This window comes from Lepidochelys olivacea (assembly GCF_965140295.1).
Source record: "Lepidochelys olivacea isolate rLepOli2 genome assembly, chromosome: 1".
In the NCBI taxonomy this organism is placed as follows: Eukaryota; Metazoa; Chordata; order Testudines; family Cheloniidae; genus Lepidochelys; species Lepidochelys olivacea.
Window position 1 is genome coordinate 144,946,000 of NC_140411.1, and position 19,058 is coordinate 144,965,057.

Below are 19,058 nucleotides of genomic sequence, written 5' to 3' on the forward strand. Positions count from 1 at the left end.
CAATCATTTTACTGAAATTTAACTAACCAATCCTAATATATTGTAACACGATTATATAACCAATTATATCCCACTACCTAAATTGGTTTACTCCCAACAAAATTAATTATACAGCAGACAGAAACAATCACAGAACCAGACAGAGATTATACAAACAAACAATAGGGAAGTGAGTAGCAGCCGTGTTAGTCTGTATCTGCAAAAAGAAAAGGAGTATTTGTGGCACCTTAGAGACTAGCCAGTTTATTTGAGCATGAGCTTTCGTGAGCTACAGCTACAGACTAACACGGCTGTTACTCTGAAAAAAGAACAGGAGTACTTGTGGCACCTTAGAGACAAACAAATTTATTTGAGCATAAGCTTTAATGAGCTATAGCTCACTTCATTGTATGCATGCAGTGGAAAATACAGTGGGAAGATTTTATATACACAGAGAACATGAAACAATGGGTGTTACCATACACACTGTAAGGAGAGTGATCAGGTAAGGTGAGCTATTACCATCAGGAGAGAAAAAAACCCTTTTGTAGTGATAATCAAGGTGGGCCATTTCCACAAAGTAAAACTATTTCTCCATGTTTATTCCTCCCCGCCCCCCACTGTTCCTCACATGTTCTTAAAAAGAAAAGGAGTACTTGTGGCACCTTAGAGACTAACCAATTTATTTGAGCATGAGCTTTCGTGAGCTACAGCTCACTTCATCGGATGCATACCGTGGAAACTGTAGCAGACATTATATACACACAGAGATCATGAAACAATACCTCCTCCCACCCCACTGTCCTGCTGGTAATAGCTTATCTAAAGTGATCATCAAGTTGGGCCATTTCCAGCACAAATCCAGGTTTTCTCACCCTCCGCCCCCCCCCCCCACACACACAAACTCACTCTCCTGCTGGTAATAGCTTATCCAAAGTGACCACTCTCCCTACAATGTGCATGATAATCAAGGTGGGCCATTTCCAGCACAAATCCAGGTTTTCTCACCCTCCACCCCCACACACACAAACTCACTCTCCTGCTGGAGTGTGTGTGTGTGTCCCCGGGAAAGGGGGGGGGGGTGAGAAAGCCTGGATTTGTGCTGGAAATGGCCCGCCTTGATTATCATGCACATTGTAGGGGTAGTGGTCACTTTGGATGAGCTATTACCAGCAGGAGAGTGAGTTTGTGTGTGTATGGGGGTGGGGGGTGAGAAAACCTGGATTTGTGCTGGAAATGGCCCACCTTGATTATCATGCACATTGTAGGGAGAGTGGTCACTTTGGATGGGCTATTACCAGCAGGAGAGTGAGTTTGTGTGTGTGGTTTTTGGAGGGGAGTGAGGGGGTGAGAGAACCTGGATTTGTGCAGGAAATGGCCCACCTTGATTATCATACAAGTTGTGAAGAGAGTGGTCACTTTGGATGGGCTATTACCAGCAGGAGAGTGAGTTTGTGGGGGGCGGGGGGCGCGGAGGGTGAGAAAACCTGGATTTGTGCTGGAAATGGCCCAACTTGATGATCACTTGAGATAAGCTATTACCAGCAGGACAGTGGGGTGGGAGGAGGTATTGTTTCATGATCTCTGTGTGTATATAATGTCTGCTGCGGTTTCCACGGTATGCATCCGATGAAGTGAGCTGTAGCTCACGAAAGCTCATGCTCAAATAAATTGGTTAGTCTCTAAGGTGCCACAAGTCCTCCTTTTCTTTTTGCGAATACAGACTAACACGGCTGTTACTCTGAAACCTCACATATTCTTGTCAACTGCTGGAAATGGCCCACCTTGATTATCACTACAAAAGGGTTTTTTTCTCTCCTGCTGGTAATAGCTCACCTTACCTGAGCAAGAAAAGGAGTACTTGTGGCACCTTAGAGACTAACCAATTTATTTGAGCATAAGCTTTCGTGAGCTACAGCCCACTTCGAAAGCTTATGCTCAAATAAATGTATTAGTCTGTAAGGTGCCACAAGTACTCCTTTTCTTTTTGCGAATACAGACTAACACGGCTGTTACTCTGAAACCTTACCTGATCACTCTCCTTGCAGTGTGTATGGTAACACCCATTGCTTCATGTTCTCTGTGTATATAAATCTCCCCACTGTATTTTCCACTGCATGCATCCGATGAAGTGAGCTGTAGCTCACGAAAGCTTATGCTCAAATAAATGTGTTAGTCTCTAAGGTGCCACAAGTACTCCTTTTCTTTTTATAGGGAAGTGGGGACTACAGTGATAGAACAACAAAGAAATGAGGATTTCACACCCCAGCTATTGATAAGTGAGTTCTTGCCAGACAGGATGCTATCAAATAAAGTTTTCTTTAAATCTTCTAGGCTCTTCCCTTTCTCTGGAGGTGACAGATTGGATCACCTTTTTAACTGCCAGAACTACCTTATTTCAGTGTGACTGGTGAGGATGTGACCGTTCGCTTCCCAGTTTATGGCTGCCTCTGCTGCTTAGCCAAAGGCCTTAGCCTAAGAACAGGGCCTCAGACTGTCACAGTAAGAGAAGGCCCTATACAGGCAGACAGTGATTGTGATTCTTTCTTTTATACCTCTGTAACTAACTAAATTATAAGAATACACTTAAATTCTTAAAGTATAGGCCTTTGCAGACAGGCCTGAATATCTATATCTTAACAGAGGTGTTCAGAGAATCGGGTGGAGGGAGAAATTGATGATAGTTTAAGAGAAGAGGAAAGACAGATGGAGAGGGAAAAAAGATGAGCACCTCGACAGTTTTGGGATTTTTTTAGTAAAAGGGACGAGCTAAAATTGTATGTGAGATGTATTTCCTAATATTTGTTGTCCTTATTGAAAACTACTTTAGATTTTTTGTAGTGCAAAGCTGAGAAAATAAAACTTATAACATTGGAAAGGGAGGGCAAAAAGATAAGAACTTCAGCAGAGAAAAGAGTAACATTGGGTAAAAGAATAAAATGAGTCATAAAAAAGAAACAATAATAAATATTGCAATTCTATAGTAACTGCCATCTAAGAATTTCAAAGCACTTTAAAAATACTAATTAACACTCTACTCCCATGTAAAACTGGTGTGGGATGTGTTATTATAGGAACCAAAACTGCTCAATTTTATTGAATAATGCCTGCATCTATTTCAGGAGCATTGCATTACATATGAGATTGTGAGGAGAGTGAGTCCTTTAGAAGCTGAACTTATAAAAGATCCTAGTATGCAGTGTAAAGTCAGATTCAGGTAAAGTAGTCAGATTTATTTATTCAACCCAGCATATATGATGATTTTTTCTAAAGTTAACCAAAAGTGCCATCAATTGTTTTTATTATAGTGTCACACTAGCAATGTTAGAGTTGGCAGGGCAAGTTGTCTAAGTACAGTAATACTCAAACAAGTGCCTTTTGGGCTAATATTTCTCATGTATTTTTACCTCACAAGTAAGTATTTTTGGAAAGTTTGATAAAGTTTTCATTGTTCATCTTAAAGTCACAGAAGTGCGGAGTGGGGGAAATGAATGTTTTTTGTTTGCTTTGCTTTTTTGGGATGGGGTTGTTATTTTTGCAATACAGTAGAAACTTAGAGTTACAAACACGTTGGGAATGGAGGTAGTTCGTAACTCTAAAACATTATGGTTGTTCTTTCAAAAGTTTACAAGTGAACATTGACTTAATACAGCTTTGAAAATTGCTGTTTTTAATCATCTTAATTTAAATGAAACAAGCACAAAAACAGTTTCCTTACCTGATCAAGTCTTTTTTTAAACTTTCCCTTTATTTTTTTAGTAGTTTGTTTAACACAGTACTGTACTGTATTTTCTTTTTTTTTTCTTCTTTTTTTTTTTTTGCTGTCTGATTGTGTACTTCCAGTTCCAAATTAGGTATGTGGTTGACTGGTCAGTTCGTAACTTTGATATTCATAACTCTGAGATTCTACTGGAAGTGATTGTTTTTCTTGTTTTTGAAAAACAGGATTTTTTTGATATGTGGTGATTAACTTTTCATATTGAAAGCCAGAAAGGTAAGTAGTCCTATGTATAATAGAAATATGTCAGATACCTTTATTGCACACCATAAGCTATGTTTTCTTTTTAAAAATGCAAACTTACTATGGACTTGGATCTCATCTAGAATTCGTGCTTAATACATGCCTGAGGAAATGTAATTTAGAAATAAAATGATCTATTCTGCATGCACATATCATTATTTTTGCTATTTTTCTTTTTTACAACACACCAACATGCAGCACTCCAGATAGAAATATATGATATTTTTAGACATGCAAATAAACACTCTGGGCATAAGTTGTGACCTGTGTGGAAATTGACATTAAAGAGGAAGCTGGTGGTATTTGCAGTTTCCACTACTGCCTCCATAGCTTCAGGCAGAGGAGAGCAGCTTTAAATTGCAGTCAGGCTTTCACAGAGAGCCTTTCCCAATTGAAGCCTGACCGGGGATGAGCTGAATCAGCATATTCACTAGCTGCATTGTTCATGTCCCTTCTCTGGCTAGTCTGCACTAACCAAATACAGGTGCCTCAACAAAGGGGTATGATGGATACCTTGCATTTCTGCAACTCCCATGCCCTCTGGACAGATTTACTGCCTTCAGTTGCTCTGCATACAAAATCTCAATCTCCTAATGTTTATTCATTGTGTGATCAATCTAACGAATCCATTTGATTTGAGTTTGTCCTTTAAAAAAATTAATTAAATGCTAAATGCAAATAGCCATTAATATCCAGACTTCTTTCTACATTTAAATAAGATGGTTTAAATGAATTCTAGCCCTGGTCTACACTAGGACTTTAGGTCGAATTTAGCAGCGTTAAATCGATGTAAACCTGCACCCGTCCACACAATGAAGCCCTTTATTTCGACTTAAAGGGCTCTTAAAATCGATTTCCTTACTCCACCCCTGACAAGTGGATTAGCGCTTAAATCGACGTTGCCGGCTCGAATTTGGGGTACTGTGGACACAATTCGATGGTATTGGCCTCCGGGAGCTACCCCAGAGTGCTCCATTATGACCGCTCTGGACAGCACTCTCAACTCAGATGCACTGGCCAGGTAGACAGGAAAAGAACCGCGAACTTTTGAATCTCATTTCCTGTTTGGCCAGCGTGGCAAGCTGCAGGTGACCATGCAGAGCTCATCAGCACAGGTGACCATGATGGAGTCCCAGAATCGCAAAAGAGCTCCAGCATGGACCGAACGGGAGGTACGGGATCTGATCGCTGTTTGGGGAGAGGAATCCGTGCTATCAGAACTCCGTTCCAGTTTTCGAAATGCCAAAACCTTTGTGAAAATCTCCCAGGGCATGAAGGACAGAGGCCATAACAGGGACCCGAAGCAGTGCCGCGTGAAACTGAAGGAGCTGAGGCAAGCCTACCAGAAAACCAGAGAGGCGAACAGCCGCTCTGGGTCAGAGCCCCAAACATGCCGGTTCTATGATGAGCTGCATGCCATTTTAGGGGGTTCAGCCACCACTACCCCAGCCGTGTTGTTTGACTCCTTCAATGGAGATGGAGGCAATACGGAAGCAGGTTTTGGGGACGAAGAAGATGATGATGAGGAGGAGGTTGTAGATAGCTCACAGCAAGCAAGCGGAGAAACCGGTTTTCCCGACAGCCAGGAACTGTTTCTCACCCTGGACCTGGAGCCAGTACCCCCCGAACCCACCCAAGGCTGCCTCCTGGACCCAGCAGGCGGAGAAGGGACCTCTGGTGAGTGTACCTTTTAAAATACTATACATGGTTTAAAAGCAAGCATGTGAAAGGATTACTTTGCCCTGGCATTTGCGGTTCTCCTAGATGTAGTCCTAAAGCCTTTGCAAAAGGTTTCTGGGGAGGGCAGCCTTATTGCGTCCTTCATGGTAGGACACTTTACCACTCCAGGCCAGTAACACGTACTCGGGAAACATTGCAGAACACAGCATTGCAGTGTATGTTTGCTGGCATTCAAACAACATCCGTTCTTTCTCTCTCTGTGTAATCCTCAGGAGAGTGAGATATAATTCATGGTCACCTGGTTGAAATAGAGTGCTTTTCTTCAGGGGACACTCAGAGGAGCCCATTCCTGCTGGGCTGTTTGCCTGTGGCTAAACAGAAATGTTCCCTGCTGTTAGCCACAGGGAGAGGGGAAGGTTGAGGGGTGGGAGGAGGCAAAATGCGACCTTGTAACGAAAGCACATGTGCTATGTATGTAATGTTAACAGCAAGGTTTACCCTGAAAGACTGTAGCCACTGTTTTATAAAATGTGTCTTTTTAAATACCGCTGTCCCTTTTTTTTTCTCCACCAGCTGCATGTGTTTCAATGATCACAGGATCTTCTCCTTCCCAGAGGCTAGTGAAGCTTAGAAAGAAAAAAAAACGCACTCACGATGAAATGTTCTCCGAGCTCATGCTGTCCTCCCACACTGACAGAGCACAGACGAATGCATGGAGGCAAATAATGTCAGAGTGCAGGAAAGCCCAAAATGACCGGGAGGAGAGGTGGCGGGCTGAAGAGAGTAAGTGGCGGGCTGAAGAGAGTAAGTGGCGGGCTGAAGACAGGGCTGAAGCTCAAATGTGGCGGCAGCGTGATGAGAGGAGGCAGGATTCAATGCTGAGGCTGCTGGAGGACCAAACCAGTATGCTCCAGTGTATGGTTGAGCTGCAGCAAAGGCAGCTGGGGCACAGACTGCCACTGCTGCCCCTCTGTAACCAACCGCCCTCCTCCCCAAGTTCCATAGCCTCCACACCCAGACGCCCAAGAACGCGGTGGGGGGGCCTCCGGCCAACCAGCCACTCCACCACAGAGGATTGCCCAAAAAAAAGAAGGCTGTCATTCAATAAATTTTAAAGTTGTAAACTTTTGAAGTGCTGTGCTTAAAGTGCTGTGTGGCATTTTCCTTCCCTCCTCCACCACCCCTCCTGGGCTACCTTGGTAGTCATCCCCCTATTTGTGTGATGAATGAATAAAGAATGCATGAATGTGAAGCAACAATGACTTTATTGCCTCTGCAAGCGGTGATTGAAGGGAGGAGGGGCGGGTGGTTAGCTTACAGGGAAGTAGAGTGAACCAAGGGGCGGGGGGTTTCATCAAGGAGAAACAAACAGAACTTTCACACCGTAGCCTGGCCAGTCATGAAACTGGTTTTCAAAGCTTCTCTGATGCGTACCGCGCCCTCCTGTGCTCTTCTAACCGCCCTGGTGTCTGGCTGCGCGTAACCAGCAGCCAGGCGATTTGCCTCAACCTCCCACCCCGCCATAAACGTCTCCCCCTTACTCTCACAGATATTGTGGAGCACACAGCAAGCAGTAATAACAGTGGGAATATTGGTTTCGCTGAGGTCTAAGCGAGTCAGTAAACTGCGCCAGCGCGCCTTTAAACGTCCAAATGCACATTCTACCACCATTCTGCACTTGCTCAGCCTGTAGTTGAACAGCTCCTGACTACTGTCCAGGCTGCCTGTATACGGCTTCATGAGCCATGGCATTAAGGGGTAGGCTGGGTCCCCAAGGATACCTATAGGCATTTCAACATCCCCAACAGTTATTTTCTGGTCTGGGAATAAAGTCCCTTCCTGCAGCTTTTGAAACAGACCAGAGTTCCTGAAGATGCGAGCATCATGCACCTTTCCCGGCCATCCCACGTTGATGTTGGTGAAACGTCCCTTGTGATCCACCAGAGCTTGCAGCACTATCGAAAAGTACCCCTTGCGGTTTATGTACTCGGCGGCTTGGTGCTCCGGTGCCAAGATAGGGATATGGGTTCCGTCTATAGCCCCACCACAGTTAGGGAATCCCATTGCAGTAAAGCCATCCACTATGACCTGCACATTTCCCAGGGTCACTACCCTTGATATCAGCAGATCTTTGATTGCGTGGGCTACTTGCATCACAGCAGCCCCCACAGTAGATTTGCCCACTCCAAATTGATTCCCAACTGACCGGTAGCTGTCTGGCGTTGCAAGCTTCCACAGGGCTATCGCCACTCGCTTCTCAACTGTGAGGGCTGCTCTCATCTTGGTATTCATGCGCCTCAGGGCAGGGGAAAGCAAGTCACAAAGTTCCATGAAAGTGCCCTTACGCATGCGAAAGTTTCGCAGCCACTGGGAATCGTCCCAGACCTGCAACACTATGCGGTCCCACCAGTCTGTGCTTGTTTCCCGAGCCCAGAATCGGCGTTCCACAGCATGAACCTGCCCCATTAGCACCATGATGCATGCATTGGCAGGGCCCATGCTTTCAGAGAAATCTGTGTCCATGTCCTGATCACTCACGTGACCGCGCTGACGTCGCCTCCTCGCCCGGTATCGCTTTGCCAGGTTCTGGTGCTGCATATACTGCTGGATAATGCGTGTGGTGTTTAATGTGCTCCTAATTGCCAAAGTGAGCTGAGCGGCCTCCATGCTTGCCTTGGTATGGCGTCCGCACAGAAAAAAGGCGCGGAACGATTGTCTGCCGTTGCTCTGATGGAGGGAGGGGCGACTGACGACACGGCTTACAGGGTTGGCTTCAGGGAGCTAAAATCAACAAAGGGGGTGGCTTTACATCAAGGAGTATTTCAGGCAGGACTGCACGGAGGGTTCCAATAAGAAATGGTGCACCTAAGTTATCGTTCTTATTGGAACAAGGAGGTTAGCCTGGCCTCTGGTTGATACATGGCTAGATTTACCTCGCTGCACCTTCTCTGTGAGTGACTGCAGTGTGATCTAGAGGAATGAGTCCCCTAGACAGGGGAGGAGGCAAATAAGTACAAAACAAATCTAGTCTGTTTCTTGTTCTGAGCCACTCCATCTATCTTTTACATCTTTGGCTGGCAGCAGACGGTGCAGAAGGACTGCATGCCATCCACATCTCATGGCTGCTCGGCAGAAGATGGTACAGTACGACTGCTAGCCATCTTCATCTCTTGCCTGCCTGGCAGAAGATGGTACAATACGACTGCTAGCAATCCTCATCTCTTGCCTGCCTGGCAGAAGATGGTACAGTACGACTGCTAGCAGTCCGTATCGCCTGCCCGCTCACCATAAGACGGTTCAATAGGACTGACTGCAGGACTAAAGAGAATGACCTGGTCAAGTCACTCCAAATTTAGTCCCTGCGCCCATGTCTGCCCAGGCGCTCCCAGCCGACGTGGCCGGGAGCACCTCGGACACGACGAGGACGACTACCAGTCGTATTGCACCGTCTGCTGCCAGAAGGCAATGGGTTGCTGCTACTGTGCAGCAAAGCCGTACCGCGTCTGCCAGCACCCAGGAGACATAGGGTGACGGTTACCTGAGCGGGCTCCATGCTTGCAGTGGTATGGCGTCTGCACAGGTAACTCAGGAAAAAAGGCACGAAATGATTGTCTGCCCTTTCTTTCACGGAGGGAGGGAGGGAACGGGGGCCTGACGATATGTACCCAGAACCACCCGCGACAATGTTTTAGCCCCGTCAGGCATTGGGATCTCAACCCAGAATTCCAATAGGCAGCGGAGACTGCGGGAACTGTGGGATAGCTACCCACAGTGCAACGCTCCGGAAGTCGACTCTAGCCTCGGTACTGTGGAAGCGCTCCGCCGAGTTAATGCACTTAATGCACTTAGAGCATTTTCTGTGGGGACACACACACTCGAATATATAAAACCGATTTCTAAAAAACCGACTTCTATAAATTAGACCTTATTCCGTAGTGTAGACATACCCCTAGTGTTTAGCAATTTTTAAACTGTGTCAGCATTTCAATTATATTATTCCATTTTGGCAGGAATTAAGATTCCAATCCTGCAATTTACAACAAGTAGGTGGTCTGACTAAGGTTGCCAGGCATCCAGTTTTCGACCAGAATGCCCAGTTGAAAAGGGATCCTGACGGCTCCGGTCAGCACAGCTGACAGGGTTGCTAAAAGTCTAGTTGGCTGCAGGCCAGCAGCGGGGCAGGCAGACTCTGTGCCCAGCTCCACGCGGCTCCTGGGAAGCGGCTGGCATGTCCCTCCAGCTCCTAGGTAGAGTGGTGGTCCGGGGGCTCTGTGTGCTGCCCCCACCCACAGGCCCTGGCCCAAGCACTGGCTCCACAGCTCCCATTGGAGCTGCCGCTTCCTGGGAGCACCTGAAGTCAGCACCACCCGGAGCCCGCACCCCGAACTCCCTCCCGTGCCCTAATCCCCGTCCTAGCCCTGAGCCCCCTCCTGCACTCTGAACTCCTCAGCCCCAGCCCAGAGCCTCTCCTGCCCCCAAACTCCCGGCCCCACTCCAGAGCCCGCACCCCAGCCGGAGCCCTCACCCCCTCCTGCACCCCAACCTTCTGCCCTAGCCCGGAGCCCCCTCCCACACTTTGAACCCCTCGGCTCCAACCCAGAGCCCCCTCCTGCACCCCAAACCCCTCATTCCTTACCCCACCCCAGAGCCCAAACACCCAGCTGGAGCCCTCACCCCTCCCTGCACCCCAGCCCCGCTCCAGCAGGGTGAAAATGAGCAAGTGAGTAAGAGTGGGGGAGAGTGAGTGACCGAGGGAGGGGGATGAAGTGAGTGAGGGGCGAGGCCTCAGGGAAGGGGCAGAGCAAGGGTGTTCTGTTTTCTGCAATTAGAAAGTTGGCAACTGAGACCTGACCATGTGTTGTAAAATGCTGGTTTGAGGCTTTGCTTTGTAATTCTATAATAAAATTCCTTCCAAGCTTCCCTCCCAAGGGTCTCCAAGCTTTGGGCCCAAATCTTGTTCCATTCAAGTCAAGGAGAGTTTATCAAGGTTCTGAACACCCTGCAGCTTCCACTGGGGTCACTGAGATACCTAAATGTGGATTTAGGAAGCTAACTTTAGTCCTTTTTTAAGAGCAAAAATAAGAACAAAAAACCCTGGATTTTGGCCTTTGACATAGCAACCATTTAGCGCAATTGGACAAATTCTGGTTATTTTGATAAGTTGTCCCTGTTACTAGTTTGGAAGGGATTTCAGGGATGATTTTTTTTAACATATGAGTCTGTTTTAAATGTATATAAAGAACTGAATGCAGCTAAAGCACACTTTATAAAAACACACTGGGGTCATGCTGTCTTCACAAAATAGATATGTGACCATGCATGTTCATGCATTAGATTGTTTCATGAATTTGGGCAGCTGCAGAATGCGGATACAAAAAGAGAGTTAAGATACCATGATTTGGTATTTCCATACTGTCTAAAGCAGAGGTGGGCAAACTACGTCCTGCCCGGCCCTTGAGCTCCTGGCCGGGGTCGCTAGTCCCTGCTCCCTCCGCCGCTGTTCCCCCTCCCCTGTAGGTACGCCGCCATGCAGGCAGCATGGCTTGCACCCGCCCACCTCCCAAGCTTTCCAATAAGCCTGTCCTGCTGCTCTGAGCAGCATGGTAAGGGGGTGGGGGGAGGAAAGGTTGGATAAGGGGCAGGAGCTCCCGGGGGGGCGGACAGGGGCGGTTGGATGGGGCGGAGGTTTGGTGGGGAGCGGTCAGGAGACAGGGAGCAGGGGGGAGTTGGATAGGGGTTGGAGGGCCTGGGGGTCCCGGGGGGGGCAGGGAGCAGGAGGGAGTTGGATGGGGGTGGGGTCTTGGGGCGGTAGTTAGGGACGGGGATCCCGGGAGGGGGCAGTCAGGGGACAAGGAGTGTGGGGGTCTGGATGGGTCAGGTGGGCCTGTCAGGGGCAGGGCATGTGGATAGGGGTTGGGGCAGTCAGGGGACAGGGAGCGGGTGGGTTGGATAGGGAATGGGGTCCCGGGGGGGCAGTTAGGGGTAGGGGGTCCCGGGAAGGGGCGGTCAGGGGACAAGGAGCGGGGGGGTGTTGGATGGGTCGGGGGTTCTGAGGGGGGCAGTCAGGGGGCGGGAAGTGGGATAGGCCCTCCATACCGTTTCGCAACCCCGATGTGGCCCTCGGGCCAAAAAGTTTGCCCTCCCCTGGTCTAAAGTGTAGGGTTGGTTTTTTTGTTTGTTTGTTTTTTTTAAATGTTTACCACAACTTCACATTTCCTAGCTTTTCAATTTTTTCCCCTAAAGCCTTAACTGTCAAGTTTTCCCCCTCCTCTTACATTATATATTTATTTCCAACTTACAGCCTAACAATATTTTTTGTTTTTGTGTATATTAATATAAATGAATTCAGGTCTGGGTTTCCCCAGCATAACCTAGGATGCTGGAGCCCAAGTCAACCTGGAGGGAGGGACAGTGGTGCAGGTCACCGCAGCACCTGTGTGCCGGCAACCATGTTTATATTATTTGGGTTTGTTATCCTTAGAGTTTTTAGAGGATGGTTGGAGATCTTGAGTACCAGTGTTTTTTAACTAAGAGTTTATCCCTTCCAGTTTAAACAATAAGGAATCTGCTCTTTATAGTGCCAGATAGTTAACTTTGTTTTTTGTTTCTTTAGGTTTGCTGGTCATGAGTTTCCACCTTTCATTGTGTTCAAGATTTTTCGCCATACTGGAGGCCAAGGCAGCAAGTACATAAGTGGAAAAAGAACAATAAGTCCAGCAAGTGAGGTGACTTACTTCATGTGATCGTTTTCTCTTCACTTCATCTATACCTTGGCTCTGAATTTTATTTTGTAAAATCCTATAACATCTTTATCCTCAGTTACACATATCTCCAATTCTAACAAGCAGACACTTCATTCCTTAAACAACATTACTTTTGTTAGCAAAGAAACAATGATTCTTTCAGTATAGTATATAAAAACTCTTTGTATATCTATGCCCATATTCTCTATCTGGATTAATTTATTTCTAGGAAATGTAGTCACTACAGGCACTGTTCTGTATAGCTGTCTTTTACAGTTCTTTTGTCATTCAGTTCTGCCTTTATTTAATAGACATTAAAACTATATTTTTAGGCCCCTGAAATTAGTTAAGTCAAAAGATTTGTTTTTATAAATTTGCTGAACAGGATTCTGTTAACCTTGTTCTTTTGACAGGTTATCCTTGCAGTGATGATGTACTTAAAAAAAAATCATAACTTCTGATGCATTGAACAATAAGTTGTATTCTATATAGATTTCTATACTATGCTCATCTCTGTAGTACATAATTGCCTATAAAGATAAGATGTGCGCACTTAGATTATAAGCTCTGTAGGGTATGTTCTGCATTTTTGTTCTGCATTTGAAAATTGCTTAGCATAGTGGGCTCCTGGTCCATGACAGTGCTACAGTAATACAAATAATAATAATAATACAGTGTTTTTCTTCGTCAAGCAAGTCCACACTCTAGTGTGTGTTATTCCTGTAATACAAGAAGCAAAAATTATTTTGGACCAAAACAAGAAGAATCCTGTAGCAATTGTGTGGTGCGGTTAGGGTGACCAGATCGCAAGAGTGAAATATCAGGACACATTCGGCGAGCTGTGGGGAGGAGAAAGACACAGGTGTACAGCCCCGACCGGAGCCATGAGAGGGGACACGTGGGGGTGGGCCCATGCTGCGCCACACAGCTCCCCTGCCCAGCACCCCCTGGATCCACTATGCCCAGAGCCCCCCCCACAACTCTTCCACCACAAATGCACAGTGCTGTGCACACACACCCCTGCCCAGCGCCCCCCTGCCCAGAGCCCCACCACAGCTGCCCAGCACCCCACACAGAACCCCCCACTCGCTTGTTTCCCAATACACACAGATTTCCCCTCCCTTCCTTCCTCCCTCCCAGTGCCCTTCCCCACAGCCCCACCACCACAACTATACAGTGCCCCACACAGGCCCCCACTGCCCAATGCCCTGACACACACAGATCTCCCCCACTGCCCAGCACCCCCCAACAAGCCCCCACTGCCTAGCATCCCAAAACACTCAAACCTCCCCCACTGCCCAGCACCCTCCACACACATTCCCAGACACTCACCATCATGCCCTGCCCCCTTCCCTGGCCACACTCACCAGCCCTGCTGGGGGGTCTCTGGCTCCTAGGGTGAGAGCGGCAAGGGGAGTCTCCAGACTCTCCACATGCTGCGCCCGCCACAAGCACAAGTTCTGTGGCTCCCACTGGCTGGGAAAGGTGCCAGTGGGAGCTGCCGGAGCTGTGGAGGGCGCTGTGCCCGCTTCTGGCGCCTGCAAGCCCCACCCCTGCAGCACACGGGTACCGGGAGCTGCCCCAGGAAGCGGTGAGCGGCGGTGCCGTGGCTGTGGTCCGGACGGTCCTGATATTGGGACAAAGGGCGTCCCGACGGACGTAAGGTCGGGACGCGGGACAAATCTTCTAAAATCGGGACTGTCCCGATAATATCGTGACGTCTGATCACCCAAGGTGCAGTTTGGGTTTCAGGTTGGATTTCTGAAGACACATACTAGCATTTTCTTTCTTTAAAACTGCCTATTCTTTATTGACTGTATTGTCTTGAATAAAGGAGCTTTTAAATCCCTACCAGGTACATCAAACATTTTTGACTTAGTGTATTAGAGCCTTTGATTGTAGGAGAATCATAATTTGAAGAATGCTTCAATAATCTTCACCTGTTCTCTCACCACTTTCTTCTGTTTCCTTGGAAAGTCAACAAGGCAGCTAGTAGAAGAATGCAGACAATGAGAATGGTACAGATTTGCCATGTATCTGCCAACTCTTTGGAAAGTATGTAGTGCATGACAAATCCTTGAGGAAGATTTGACAAGTCTGCTGCAGCTGGTTGAACTGTATAACAGAATGGTAAATAGAATTCCATGTTAATAAATGTGAACTAGTGCACACTGGAGGAAACAATTTAAACAGGGATTTCTGACCTTTCACATAAATACCCTTATCACTGTATTATGGGAAATTCTTATGTGGGTCTGTCTCAATCTCTCTTATTAAAGCCGTTCCACTTGGTATTAAGTACGCATTGGGTCAGAATGATAGAGTGAGGATAACTCTATAGTCCAGTGGTTAGGGCAGTCATCTGAGAGGTGGGAACCTCTTCTCATCCAGCAGAGAGGGAGCTGAATTGGGGTCTCCCACATCCCAGGTGAGTACCCTAACCACTGGCTATAACTCATGATTATAAGGGAGGCTGCTGCCTCCTCTCTCTCCCCTCCCAAGAGTTTTGTGTGGAATTAGGCATGCTCTGAACACACCTACTAGATCAGACCCTACAAGCAAAAGGTAGGAGAATGTCTGTTTTCATCTGGTTTGAGGCTCATGCTGGGGCTTAGAGATAGCTACTGGACATCTGCCTGAGACAGCAGTGCACATGCCCAGAGGCAGAAACATAGGTATATGGGAACTCTTGCAGTGAAAATTTAGGTGCCGAGTGAGTTTAGGCACCTATGTGGTTAGGCGGCAGTAGAGCAGAGGTTTTGTGGATCTGGGACTTGGGTACTTAAGTCCCTTTGTAGATCTGGGATTGTCTACTTTGTGAACATCAACTGCCAGAATCTTGGATCACCATTGGCCTCAGAGCAGGCTGCTCACCTAGCTGTCCAGTTAGAAGAAACACACTGCCATGGTCGATACCATAATAGAGGAAAGGGTTTAAGGACACAAAATGACCACACTGGTGTTTCAAAAATGATGGAGTAAAGAAGAGTCCCATAAACTGCCTAAATTGGTCTCTAGGCACCACCCTAAAAATCCAAATAGTGAAATACTGCAGAAATTAACATTCAGATACAGTAGTATATTTTACAGAAGTTCTGTCATTCCATCAGTGCTACTTGATATAGTTTACTGCATCGTGACATTACACCTCATTTGATGTGTTATGTCTTAACATAATATTTATAGCACAGCATAAGTCAGAAATGCAAGTGGTCAGTATCTACTGATCTTCCAGCCTATTCAGTTTAGCTTATATTTAACAGGAGTGAGAACATCTTTATATTTTAAGCAAAGAGGCCCATGTTTTAGGTTTATTCCACCCAAGTAAAGAAACAGTTGCTTTGTCATTATACTGTGATTGACTAATTCAGTAACTCATGAATGAATATAATTTCCTTTTTGTGAAATGAAGGAGGGTGGCAGCTTTGCAAGAAAGATTTTTTCTGGTGTTTGCATGTAGCTTTCATTTGTAATTTTTAAAAAATTATTCTTAATTCCATCACCTTTGGTGCCTGCTGTGGAGGCAGTTCCTCAGCACTCTTAAAACAGAAAAACTGGGTATAGCCAATACAATTATTTTTATATATAATAACTTTACCTTTCTTATAACATCTTGAATACCAAGAGATCCTAGTAATTATAGATATACACCATTGAAATACAGACATTTTTGTGAGAGAGGGATATTAAAGTTCTAGTGTTTATGCCAAACTACTACTATGTTAAAGCTGTTTGAAAAAGTTTGCAACATTTAGAAGAATCCATTTTTTTATATTGGCGAAGTGGGGTTTTTTTTATATTCAAAGGGGCAGATCCTTAGCTGATCTGTCATAGCTCCATTGACTTCAATAGCACTGTGACAAGTTATACAAGTTGAGGATGTGGAGCAAAACCTTCTGAATCAGTGCTAAACAGAGTCTCAAACTTAAAAAAACACCACCCTTAGGCAAAAATAAGACTTGACAAATTTCAGCCACATAGATGAAGGTTTTAAAAAGCTATAAAGTTACTTTGTGCATCTGGGGGAAGCTGCTATGTCACTAAGCATTATTTTCAAAGTTGTAACTGAATTGTTTCACCATTATGCTGACCACTATTTTCTCATTGTTTATTTGTATTCCTCTGTCTGTCTGTATCCATTTGTTGTCTCTTGTCTTATACTTAAATTGTAAGCTGGCTGGGGCAGGGACTATCTTTTCTATTTGTACAGCACCTAGCACAATGGCATTCTTGCTCCATGACTAGAGCTTCTAGGTGCTACAATTGTACAAATCATAGTATTAATAATGCAGAGTTAGTGGACAATCCATCTCCAATCTCTGTGAGTTTTCTGTTTACTAATTAGCATGCCTTGTTTATTTTAATTTTTTGTTGAGCACTGGGATTTCGGGAACATTAAGACTTTTCCCTGAGTTGAAATATGAGTACTCTAGGAATTTTGTGTGTGTGTTTTTGTTTTTTTAGCTACAGAGTATTTCCTGTTTTTTATAGGCAGCAGTTGATGCTTGCAAGTTGATGGGACATCGGAAATATTATGATCAAATGATACAGGATGAACTTCAATACCAAAACCACAAAATAATAGATGAAATAGACGTTGCTACAGTGAAAGATTACATGCAAGTAAGAAATGTTTTCAAATATTTTCTTACAGGTTTTGGTAATGAAAAAAATACTTCTTTTTGGGAAAAAAGATTATGACATGATCTAAAATGTAGATAGTGATTATGACTGCAAGACTAAAATTTAAAGACCTAATTCTCAACAGCTTACACCTTGTGCAGCTATTTATATCAGCTCAAAATGAGTGTAAAGGGTACATCAAGCACTTCTGTGTGAGTGCAGAAATCTGTTTTGGTAGCGTTTTACATCCACCTTGAACAGATGTAAATGACTCTACAAATGACAAGGCACTGGAAAATGAAGCCCTATGATTGTGAAGCACCAGAGAAGTTATTGAAGTTGTATGGATTAGGACCTATAATGTATACTGTCAGGGTTACACAAGGATGGTAGAAATCTTTAAAAGATCACTCTGATAACTGTGATACTCTTTAAATGGAATAAGTGAGAAGAGAATCAGTACCATTCTGTTTTTTTTAGACCAGTGTTAGTATATTGATTTTGATGAAATTACGGCTGATTTATAGTACTATAAGTGAGAGAAGAATCATCACCAAGAAGTGCTGATGCTTGAGTAGTGCAATGAAACCTTTTCTGGTTAGTTCCTATTTTTAAAAAATTTAGGGCCAAATCCTAGATGACTGGCTATGCCACCCAGATCTAGGAAGGATGGTGGCATGTAAACATTGCTATGAACAATACTCTAATTTCAAATAATTATTTGTTACAATTGAGCAGCGAAGGAACTCAGACTATTAATGTACATATGCATATTTTTGTGATCAATTTAAATGTACTGATTATATTATAATTTTATGTATATTTATGTAATGGAGGTAGATATAGATATCCAGAGAACAGATGTCATTGTATTATAGGAATTTTAAGGCAGAATAGGTCATTACAGGGGTTCCAGCCATTTGATTTACTCTGAATAAGGTTTTCTTTAATGTGCAAGTTCATCATTAAAATAATTAATGAGGATGAGAAAATAAGAATAGCAGAGACTTGGGACCCCAATAAAATGAATTAGGTTTTCATGCAAGCATTTATTTTATAAATTACTATTATTATTTTGTGGCCTTATAGTACATCAGTAACCTGGATGAGACCCCAGCATACTTTGGTGGCAGGGATAACTGCTGGAGAAAATTGTCTCTGGAAAACTTTCCCAGGACAATGATAATGTATGACATAATGGATTATGCACAGTCCGGGACACTGTCAAACCGACTTAAGGAGAAACTGACATTTCTGCTCCTGAGGCCACAGAATGAAGAGATACGGCATGATCAACTCATGACTGTTTCTCGAGTCAGGTAAAAAAATACCCAACAACTTATCCACAATAACAAGCTTAATTTTTATTTTGAATTTCTATACTTTGTACTTTATTTTAAGGATCTCAAAATACATATTAATTAATGACAGGTTTCAGAGTAGCAGCCGTGTTAGTCTGTATCCGCAAAAAGAACAGGAGTACTTGTGGCACCTTAGAGGCTGACAAATTTATTAGCGCATAAGCTTCCGTGGGCTACAGCCCACTTCATCATATGCATAGAATGGAACATATACTAAGAAGAAATATATATACATACAGATAAGTTGGAAGTTGCCATACAAACTGTGAGAGGCTAATTAGTTAAGATGAGCTATTAGCAGGAGAAAAAAACTTTTGTAGTGATAATCCAGATGGCCCATTTAGACAGTTGACAAGAAGGTGTGAGGATACTTAACTTCAGGGAAATAGATTCAATATGTGTAATGACCCAACCATTCCCAGTCTCTATTCAAACCCAAGTTAATGGTATCCAGTTTTCAAATTAATTCCAATTCAGCAGTCTCTCGTTGTAGTCTGTTTTTGAAGTTTTTTTGTTGAAGAATTGCCACTTTTAGGTCTGTAATCGAGTGACCAAAGAGATTGAAGTGTTCTCTGACTGGTTTTTGAATGTAATAATTCTTGACGTCTGATTTGTGTCCATTTATTCTTTTGCGTAGAGACTGTCCGGTTT

The 19,058-nt window shown here is 44.7% G+C and overlaps 1 protein-coding gene across 4 annotated transcripts in view; it reads left to right on the plus strand.

Annotated features, from left to right (window-relative positions):
* The window catches only part of LOC311527124 (uncharacterized protein CXorf58), a gene marked incomplete at its 5' end in the record, with an annotated part of 48,100 nt that overhangs the window by 3,385 nt on the left and 25,657 nt on the right, over nucleotides 1-19,058 (plus strand). For 3 of the 4 annotated variants that reach the window (XM_084640771.1, XM_084640772.1, XM_084640773.1), the window contains 4 exons: nucleotides 3,102-3,196; nucleotides 12,294-12,405; nucleotides 16,915-17,046; nucleotides 18,136-18,365. In XM_084640771.1, coding sequence (XP_084496897.1) covers nucleotides 3,102-3,196; nucleotides 12,294-12,405; nucleotides 16,915-17,046; nucleotides 18,136-18,365 — 569 coding nt within the window. Of the gene's footprint in view, nucleotides 1-2,193; nucleotides 2,259-3,101; nucleotides 3,197-12,293; nucleotides 12,406-16,914; nucleotides 17,047-18,135; nucleotides 18,366-19,058 lie in introns of all 4 variants that reach the window. The other variant, XM_084640774.1, reaches the window with a different exon arrangement.